We start from the raw sequence: 10,768 nt of genomic DNA, 5'->3' as shown, positions 1-10,768 counted from the left end.
ATCAGTTTTCTATCTTGTGTTTTTTTAACCCATCCCTACACTTAACTTTAGTGGACAGTTATACACGTTGTGCTATTTTAAGAAATACAATATAGAAAAGGTCAAGGAAAGTATACAAGCCTACCACTTCTACATGTAGCGAATACTAAGGTTGAAGTTTTCCTTGAAACCATTATTCACAAGCATCATCATCATCAGTTCTATGATCTCATGTTGGTTAGATTCACATAGAGAATGGAAAGCTATCTGAAGGAGAATTTTGAGGTTGAACCCAAGAACCCCACCGAAGAAGCCTTGAAGAAATGGCGGTCAGCCGTGTGGCTCGTAAAGAACCCTCGTCGCCGCTTTCGAATGGTTGCGGATCTCGCCAAGCGCGCCGCGGCTGAGAAGAAACGTAGGAAGATCCAGGTTTGATCATTTTTCTTTTAACATGTGTTTATATGTTGAAATTTGTGTTTATTTTAGATTTTATCATCTGCATGATCAGTAGTAGATAGCGAATATTAGATCTGAATCACATATCTTTTTGCAGTTACACAAAATTCTAAAATCAAACATACGAAAACTACATTGACCAAATAAAAAGTAAACCGGTTATTTTGTTCGGTGTTTTGATTTTTCTGATAACTACTACTAAATAGGTTTGAAAGGATCCAGCCATTACACATTGTTCATCTACACAACTATTTTTTTATTTTTTTGGTGTAAATACCTATTAGTCTAATGTTATTCTCATCAAATTTATGTGAATTCAAGGCTCACATAGTTGGAATAGGTGGATTTTAGAAACACATTTTAGGAGGTGCGTGTTCGTTGTTAATAGATAAGCAAAAACTATTTTTGGCTCTCGTGAGTGGTTTATGTATAACACTATTAGTGACGTACCTAGAAAACTTTATTTTTTCTCTATATTTACGGTGCTAACCCAACATTCAATTTTTCGATGATGTTTAGGCCAAAGAAATAATGATACCTTCGAGGGCCCCGCAACACATACTATATAGATAGGTCCATGCATACATATATGCATTTTACGCATACGTATATTCATATTTTAAAGACTTTTCCTATGTTTGAAATTGAAAAGTAGCACTAGATTATTGTCTAATAACTATGTGGAAAACGAGCACAGCACGACAGCCAAGCCTGTAAGTCCTAAAAACACATGATGAGTACATGACTTGTATCCCAAGCAGTATATAACCATATAATAAATAGGTCGAAGAATCAATTAACACCATTTAAAATCTCTCATATGTTTAACATTGCTTGAACCTGTAAACAAATCTTATTATACAAAAGAGATATCAGAGATTAGATTACAAGAAACATGTAACCTCAAAACAAGAATTAATAGAATTGCTATTAAAACAAAGAGCTTAATATTTAAGGTCGATTAAAAAAATTGATAATGGTAATATGTAAAACTGGACCCCAGTGAACTGAACCTTATGAAATAAGTACTTAGTTCTCTTAAATTTTTTTTTTTTAGATATTAATATAAGTTATATCAAGTAGCCTACTAGCTTTGAATACGTCCTTGTGATGGCTTCGTTCCTTTATATTATCTAGGGATTTATGAATGCTAGGCTGAAAATTAAACAAAATATGGTCCAAGTTATTGATTATTATGCTGAAGTTTAAGAACTCAAAATTAATTTTGATAGTGAATTAATTAAATCAAACCAATTCCGAAACATCCTTAAAGCATTTACAACACGCTCCAGTTCTCTAGGTCTGAATTTAGTTGGCAATGGACAAACTTGGAGGACATAAACCTCCTTGTGGAGTAACGTCCATAAAGACAAGTTTGTCTCTACAAACCAACACACATTTAATATTTTTTAATGGGATATGTGAAGGTTTGTTGTTGTGAAAGAAAGTGAAGTTTTTTTAGAATAGTTTGAAATGTAATGTGTGATGATGATGTGGTAGTTTCGTATGACTTTGTTGTAGATGCTTTTAGTGAATCCACAATAGCTAACTTTTATAGGTAGTTTTTTTGGGTTATTTTTATATGTGGTTAATTATTATTATCAATTTTTATCTATTGTGGGTATCAATTTTAATTTTATGATCCATTTTTATATGAATTCTTAGGGTGAAAATATGGAGGTTGGGTCTTTTGCAAGTAGTGGAGCCGGGTGGAGGCGGTAGTGAATTAAAAAAAATAATTTAAAACTAATTTTAAAATTTGATGATAATGTGACAATGTTTTTAAGTTTTTTTTTTAACTCTTTATTGAGTGGGTGTTGCACGTTCAAAAAAAAATATTTTTATGGTGTTACTACTTACTATACATGTTTTTTTAGTATTTTCATGCTTTTTTGCCTGTTTATCTGCCATTTTATTAAAATCATTTTGATTTTAATGAAAAATAGCAACAATTACTAAAAAAAAAATCTTTGTTATTTTATCAAACGTTTTTACATATTCATGAAAGTTAGGAAAGAGAATATTTAAGCGGATAAAAATATGGTTAGTTAATAATAATAATAAAAAAAACATTATCAACTCAACTTTGTCATATTATAATCTCTATTTTTCTTAAGTTCGTATTTTTGTAATAAAAAGGTTAAAATAACTTGTTATCTCTTAACATTTGATGAGGTAATGTTCTAGATGTGATATGTTTTCGACATAGATTTTAATTTATAACTTTAGATGAACAAAAAAAAATCTATATTACATACACCTCAACTGGAGGTGCACAAAATACCCAGTTTCATATATGATCTAGAACCAGTTTTTACCTGTGGGTAGGACCTAATATATGATTTCTTTTCAAAGCCGTATCTGGAACTGTAACCGACCCGGATTTGGTGAAACCGGAAATACCATGTCAAAATCAGACCCTACCCAAAGCCCGAAAAAAACCCGAAAAACCGGAATAAATACCCGATTATACTCGGAACCGGTTCCTATCCAGACCCGCTTTTGACTTTTCTGAAATAACCTGTTTATGCGCCTCTAAACTGGACAAAAAAATTAATAACACGCATGTGCACACGTTTCAATATAAATGTAAAAATATAAAAGACGATTTACTATTTTTGAATTTTGATAGATTAAATTGTGTTTTTCTTTTGGGAAAATCTCATAAAATAGTAACCAACTTTCAAAAGTGTTCCAATTAGGTCACTGATGCATATTTTTCTCAAATCGGGTTATTAAATCTTCAAATCAAGTCTCACCGATTTTTTTGTGCGTCAAGAAAGAAATGAAGGATAAGATGTGGGGGTCGGAATTTGCAATATATGTAGTTAAATTTTTAAAAAATTAGAAAATGTTAATTATATTAAAATTTAAAAATAAAAAATAAAATTCACGTCGCCAGTCAACGTCAACTTTAAAAAAATGATAAAAACATTTCCTATGTGAAACAAAAAAGAAAAAGGCTAAAAAAAACATGTTAAAACCTTTAATTTAATCAAACATAAAAGTTGAGTGACTTGATTGGAAAACTTTTTAAAGTTGAGTGACCAAATTGGAACACTTTTGAAAGTTGGTTACTATTCTATGAAATTGCCCCTTTACTTTTTGTATAATTAGTCTTCTTTAATGATATCAATCAAAGCAAAAATTTATAAGCAATTAACCATTTTTATTCGCGACAATTAATGAGCAATGAGTGTTAAATACAATGATTTAAAAATGGCAAGGATTGGTCGATTGAATCGGTTTTATACCGAATTTCATATACAAAGTTGGTAATTTAAGCCCTGTAATTTTGGGGGTTTGGTTTGAACATAGAATCGCTGGTTTGTATTAAAATACCGCTTTAAACCGGTTTTAAGCTGAAGAGCATTTTGGTAATTAACGACCCATATTATATAAACTTAACATTCGAGGTTGCGATTAGATGTAAAACATTTAACCTAGCGATTGAAAGTTGAAAAGACCATTCCAGTTAACCTGCTATTAGTCGATTATTGTCATCTAAGCTTCAATCTCAATTCCTGCAAATCCACGGTTAGTTTCTTTACATCTTTTGTAATTGACTATTTCGTATACAAACATCTTGTTTGACTTAATCATTGTTCATGTGTGATGTTTGTTCGATTCGATTCTCGATTCCTATACCACTTTTCAAACAACCTACATTATGTAGCTTAGATCAGTTCGATTTGAGATTCCTAGATTTTCAAACAACCTTGATTTTAATGAAGGTAAAACAAGATTTTATCGATAAGACTTAATTAGTTAGGCGTCTGGTCTAATGGCATAGGGTTGATGACTATGGCTTGAAATCTTATGATCTCATGTTCAAAACCTGACTTAATAGAGTTTTCCCATAGTGAGGGGTGGCCTCGTTGATGGTGTTTTTGGATGAGTCATGCTTGAAGCGTCAGAATCAGTATGTACGATTAACATCACATCCCATCTTAAAAAGACTCACTCAAATATTAAGATAATTCTAAACGCTATACGAAAAAAGTTATCTATCGTATTTCAACAGTCACTTAACCTGTTTCTCACATAGCACGCTTAGAAACCCGATTTAAATTCCTCTCAAAAGCCAACTCAAATTAACAAAATATTTCACTGGACAATTAACATGTTATAGTTTCTAATTTATTACAACTTCAATATACTATTTATTACATTTCTAATACATCAACATTATTCAGTATTAATGCAACTAAACAAATACCTGATCTTACCTAATATCATATCTGTCTGTCTCGACTCCGTAAAAAACTTTATAATTGTGTATTTAGTCTCGTACCTGAATATCTATCCTTAATGTTTTAGGTTTTCCTATCAATTTAAGGTTTTCCTATCATTCCCAAAGTTGCCATGAGTTCGTGGTCTTGTTTTGTTTTTAAAAGTTTATCTAGAGGTACACGATTGATATTGATCAATTGTGGACTTTCTGTGCGCTCAGGACCGGCTCTAGGGAGAGTGAAATGAAGCTAGGGTTTAGGCCCTCACTTTCCAAGACCCCAATTTTCAAAACAAAATTAATAACTACACATTTGTAACTTGGGATTTGGATTAGCATGTGTGATTTGAGTGGTGTTTAAACTGAATTGGGTTTGGAAAGTGTGAGGAACTGCATTACTTTTATATTTACAAAAAAATAATATCTAAATTAATTTGAAATGAAAGCAAGCTAACATTTTTACAAAAGGACCTCGTTTTTAGACATCATTTTAAGCCTCCAAAAAGATTAAGCCGGACCTGTGTGCGCTTGACATTGATCCTTGTTTACAAGGCTATGTATTATGTTAATTTGTAAATAATAGACCATAATCACAACAATGATGTTACTAATTATCATTATTGAGGTGATGTTATTAAGCCGTGTGTACAAATTGTGGTTCTTTTCGGTTATTACTCTTTAACCATAATCATAATCGCCAGCTTCCATTATGAGATTTCCTTAGCCATAACCATACCCATAACCGAACTTAGGTTTCGGTTAATCGGTTATGAAGCTCAATTGTGGTTCGGTTTTGGTTAATTTGAACTAAATGAACATGGAAAAAGAATCGGTGATATCAAATAGGAAGTGAATGGATGTAACTATATGCATTCATACATTTCAAGGTTTTTCGTGACAACACTTACACATATACCCAATCCACACATACAAATATATTCATCTCGACGTAAGCATGTCTTAGTTTTTTTTATTCGGTTAATGTTGGGACGCCCTTAACCATAGTCATGACCAATTTATCGGTTAATCAAATAACCTTAACCATAACCATCAGTGACTCTTGGTAATCGGTTAATTCGATTCGGTGACTATCGGTTAATTTCAGTCCTCACCTTAACCTGTATAAGGCAGCCAATGGTGTGCCATACGCCTATTTAGACCGTTTAAAAATGTTATATGACTAATGAATTATAATATGATGATGGGTCAACTGATTCTTTGTGTTTTTCTTCCAACAATAATCTTCAACAAAAATCAAACACCCCTTTTGTGTTTCTAGAAACCCAATAAATTTATTATTAGCAAATTAAATGACCAAAACTTTTGAAACTGAAAATCCATAATGACCAACAAAACTGTTGATCATTTCACCACTAAACTGAAACTTCATAATAATAATAATAATATAATAACGATTATAAAGCTGTTTCACCTTTAATTAGTTTGCATGTTCATGGATGTTCGTATATGCACTGATTTTAATGTTTTGAAGGTGAGTTTTATCTTTGCACAAGTCTATGCTAGCAATACTTAGCATAATAGCATTTGTACATTGACTTATGATTTAATAAACCCATTCAACAAGCCATCCTTTGAAACATATGCATTTAGACACTTTCACAATTCACAATTACTTTTCCATAATGTAAACTCATTCATCATTTCCTCTATGTTTTATCTTTCTTTAAACCAGGAAAAGATCCGCATCGCATTGTATGTGCAAAAAGCCGCGTTACAGTTCATTGACGGTACGATCCAAACTTTATAGTTCGTATGCATGTATTGTTTCCCGTCTAAATATTATTATTCGGTTCATCCAGCCGCTAACAGAACCGAACGCAAGCTCTCTGAGGAAGTGGTCCAAGCAGGATACGACATTGAACCCGAGGACCTCGCGTACATAGTTCGGTCCCACAACAACAAAACGTACGACTTCCACGGTGGACTTCAAGGACTCGCTAGAAAAGTCAAAGTCTCGCTACGCGACGGGGTCCTTTCGGGTGACATACCGAAAAGACAACAAATATTCGGGTACAATCAGTTTGTTGAAAAACCGCAAAGACCCTTATGGATGTTTATATGGGACGCGTTACAAGACATGACATTAATAATATTAATGATGTGTGCCGTGATCTCGGTTGGTGTCGGGATCGCGACCGAGGGGTGGCCGAAAGGGATGTATGACGGGTTGGGAATAATATTGTGTATACTGCTTGTCGTGGTCGTTACTGCGGTTAGCGATTATAAACAATCGTTACAGTTTAAAGATTTGGATAAAGAAAAAAAGAACATTATTATTCAAGTTACGCGTGACGGGACTAGAAAAAAGGTGTCGATTTATGATTTGGTCGTCGGGGACATCGTTCATCTCTCGATTGGTGATCAAGTACCCGCGGATGGAGTGTTTATTGACGGGTATAGTTTATCGATTGATGAATCTAGTTTGTCGGGAGAGAGTGAACCCGTTAATATTGATAAAAAGAAGCCGTTTTTGTTATCGGGTACGAAAGTTCAAGACGGGTCGGGTAAAATGTTGGTAACGTCTGTCGGGATGAAAACCGAGTGGGGTCGATTAATGGTTACGTTAAGTGAAGGCGGGGACGACGAGACCCCGTTGCAAGTGAAACTAAACGGGGTCGCTACGATTATTGGGAAAATCGGGTTGGCGTTCGCGGTGTTGACTTTTTTCATGTTGACCTCTCGGTTTGTACTGATGAAGTTTATTCGGGCCGAGATGGGGAAATGGCGTATGAATGATGGGTTGGAGCTTTTGAATTATTTCGCTATCGCAGTTACGATACTCGTGGTCGCAGTTCCCGAGGGGCTTCCGTTGGCGGTCACGCTAAGTTTGGCATTCGCGATGAAGAAGTTGATGAACGATCGCGCGCTCGTGCGGCATCTTTCCGCGTGTGAAACAATGGGTTCCGCTACGTGTATTTGTACCGACAAAACCGGGACGTTAACCACGAATCATATGGTCGTGACGCGTTTATGGGCCGCGGGTGACACGAAGGATATTAAAACCAAAGAAAAGCTCAAATCGGCGATCTCCGAAAAGGTTTTAACCGTGCTACTCCAATCGGTGTTTCTAAACACGAATTCGGAAATCATAAAGGACGATACGGGAAAAACGAGCATTATCGGTTCACCAACCGAAACCGCATTGCTCGAGTTCGGTTTACTTTTTCAAAACAATTACACTCAAGAAGCCAAGAATGTGAAGATCGTTAAAGTCGAGCCGTTTAATTCGGTTAAGAAGAAGATGTCGGTTTTAGTCGCGTTGTCGAACGGTAAGTTGCGAGCGTTTTGCAAAGGCGCGTCCGAAATAATATTAAGCATGTGCGACAAGATCATAAACGAGGACGGTGAAGTCGTTCAAATGTCGGGTAAACAGCGGAAGGCGATAGCCGACGTTATTAATGGGTTCGCGTGTGAAGCACTTAGAACAATATGTTTAGCTTTTAAAGATATTGAAACCGGTTCCACAAGTGACGACAGTAACAGTAACAGTAACAGTAACAACGATATTCCCGAGAGTAACTACACTGTAATTGCTGTAGTGGGAATTAAGGATCCAGTAAGGCCGGGGGTTAAGGAGGCGGTTAAGACGTGTTTGGATGCGGGGATAATGGTTCGGATGGTGACGGGGGATAATATTAATACGGCTAAGGCGATAGCGAAGGAATGTGGGATTTTGACAGCGGACGGGTTGGCTATTGACGGGCCGGCTTTTAGGGAAAAAAGCGACGAACAGTTAAAAGAAATCATACCTCGGCTACAAGTGATGGCGCGGTCATTACCGCTCGATAAACATAAGTTAGTAACGTTTTTAAGGAACGAGTTGAAGGAAGTTGTGGCGGTAACGGGTGATGGGACTAATGATGCCCCGGCTTTGCATGAAGCGGATATTGGATTAGCTATGGGGATTGCGGGAACAGAGGTTTGTATATTATGTTTTCAACTTTTTTGTTATGTATTTATAAAAAAAAAGGTACTATTTTTTACAAAAATAAATATGTTAAACTAAAACATTTAGCTTAAGAAGAAGGGGGTTAAAATGGGTTGAATATTGCTAAAAAGGAAACTAAGTTATTATTGTATTAATAACTTCTGGTAATGATATTTAACACGTAAATTATTTATCAAATTTAGTGAAAACAAAGAAAAGTGCTTGAGGGTTGGCCCTAACCCACTCTTGCGGTCTTGCCTCCCATTTCTTTTTCTTTTATAGGGCCATGATTGAACCTAGGGGTGTTAAAACGGGTCGTGCATGCAGGTTACTAGGTCAAATTCTACACGAACTCGAAAATCACGTTAGACATGTGAGCCCAAAGATGATATGAATATTAGCGGGTTTACACAAGCACGATTCATTTAGCCCCCTTTTTTACTGTATTTTTTATGTTACTATAAAATTATAAATTTACAACACAAAGTTAAAATATCTATAAAACAAATATGTGTTTCAATTATAAAAGTTGATGTTAATTTCTGTTTCAGTTTTAAAATTTTGGCTTAAAAAACCATATTTTGATATAACATTTAAATAAGAAAAAACAAAACATGTTTAGCCAAACATATTTGTAGGTTTGCCGCATAAATGACAATAACCTGTTTATACAAAACCGAACCTACAAATTTCATGTTGTTTTCGTGCTATATCGTGTATAGGTTGCAAAAGAAAATGCTGACGTGGTAATTATGGACGACAATTTCAAGACAATAGTGGTTGTCGCTAGATGGGGCCGTTCGGTCTACATTAACATCCAAAAGTTTGTGCAATTTCAGTTAACCGTTAATGTTGTTGCACTCATGACCAATTTTGTTTCCGCATGCACATCAGGTCCGTTAAGTGTATTTTTCTACGCATTTATTATTTATTGGTTTTGATGACATAATATTTCAGGTTCTGCACCACTAACCGCGGTTCAATTGCTTTGGGTTAACATGATAATGGACACACTTGGTGCTTTAGCTTTAGCAACAGAGCCACCTCATGATGGGTTGATGAAAAGGCCGCCAATTGGACGGGATGTTAATTTTATTACAAAGGTGATGTGGCGGAACATTATTGGTCAGAGTATTTATCAGCTTATTGTTTTGGGTATTCTTCAGTTTAATGGGAAAAGGCTTCTTAATCTCAACGGTCCTGATTCGACTGTGGTTCTTAATACCATGATCTTTAATACCTTCGTGTTCTGCCAGGTAACATGATATTTCGGATACTAGGAGGTTTATATGGTTGGTTTTTGTGTTTTCGTATGTTAGATATTTGAGGTTTTTTGGAACAAAATGTGATACAAGTTGAACTAGAGGGGAATTTTAGATTTCAAGTTATTTTGATGAAAAAGGATCAAACTTTTAAAATTTCTATTTAGTAGAAGCTGACTTATCTTACACTATATAATCAATCATTTCTATGTTTATTAGTTTGTCTAGCCATTTTCTTTTAATTAATATGCATTTTTTTTTCAGGTATTTAATGAAATAAATAGTCGTGACATGGAGAAAATAAACGTGATAAACGGAATGTTTGACAGTTGGGTGTTCATGATAGTGATGGTGTGCACAGTGACATTCCAAATAATCATCGTTGAACTGCTAGGCACCTTTGCATCAACGGTTCCGCTAAGTGGGAACCTGTGGTTGGCTAGTATTCTCATGGGAGCCGTGAGCCTGCCGGTTGGAGTCGTCCTGAAATACATCCCGGTTGAGTCTTCCACACTGTCCCATGACGGATATGAACCACTTCCCAGGGGTCCGGATCTGGCTTAAGGATTTCAATTTATTTATTCTTTCTGAGCTATGTTTCAAATTTTTTAAAACCCATATGTTGGAGAGTAGAGAATATTTCGGATTTATTTTTTCAATTTTTTGCGTTGCAGAACGGAGCTTTGATTTGTTTCATTATTTATGGTATTTTGAGTATGACATTTTTTCTGGATCTATGGAACTTATAAGTTTCTTTCTTTGTTCCATTGTTTAGTGTTTATTACTTACTGGCTTTAAACCCGTGTACATGTCATGATCCAAATAGTAATAAAAATAAAAAGATGACATTTTCGGATTCAAAATTGGTATGATTATATATACATCTAAAAT

At 34.9% G+C, this 10,768-nt stretch overlaps 1 protein-coding gene across 3 annotated transcripts; it reads left to right on the top strand.

The window, feature by feature from the left end:
* The first annotated feature begins 234 nt into the window (after window positions 1-234).
* On the top strand, window positions 235-10,441 carry LOC143538193 (putative calcium-transporting ATPase 11, plasma membrane-type). Of its 3 annotated transcripts, none has more exons than XM_077031799.1 (6): window positions 235-402; window positions 6,357-6,414; window positions 6,487-8,606; window positions 9,338-9,509; window positions 9,573-9,871; window positions 10,142-10,441. In XM_077031799.1, exons 1-6 carry the CDS (start codon window positions 235-237, stop codon window positions 10,439-10,441), a joined length of 3,117 nt encoding a protein of 1,038 aa, XP_076887914.1. The 3 variants fall into 3 exon arrangements, with proteins under 3 accessions (XP_076887914.1, XP_076887915.1, XP_076887913.1); XM_077031800.1 differs by having other exon boundaries at window positions 235-408; window positions 6,366-6,414; XM_077031798.1 differs by having other exon boundaries at window positions 235-408; window positions 6,360-6,414.
* The last annotated feature ends 327 nt before the right edge of the window (window positions 10,442-10,768 follow it).

Source organism: Bidens hawaiensis, unplaced genomic scaffold (genome assembly GCF_021521415.1).
Source record: "Bidens hawaiensis isolate Kalapana, Puna unplaced genomic scaffold, B.hawaiensis_p1.1 tig00011510_1, whole genome shotgun sequence".
NCBI lineage: Eukaryota > Viridiplantae > Streptophyta > Magnoliopsida > Asterales > Asteraceae > Bidens > Bidens hawaiensis.
The sequence above is the reverse complement of the archived record's forward strand: the minus strand, read 5'-3'. Positions and strand labels throughout refer to the sequence as shown.

Bases quoted from the DNA above. Each gene is read 5' to 3' on its own strand.
- LOC143538193 (XM_077031798.1), top strand. From the start codon at position 235: ATGGAAAGCTATCTGAAGGAGAATTTTGAGGTTGAACCCAAGAACCCC. The intron at 409-6,359 runs GTTTGATCATTT...TCTTTAAACCAG, and splicing joins AGAAACGTAGGAAGATCCAG to GAAAAGATCCGCATCGCATT. The intron at 6,415-6,486 runs GTACGATCCAAA...CGGTTCATCCAG, and splicing joins CGCGTTACAGTTCATTGACG to CCGCTAACAGAACCGAACGC.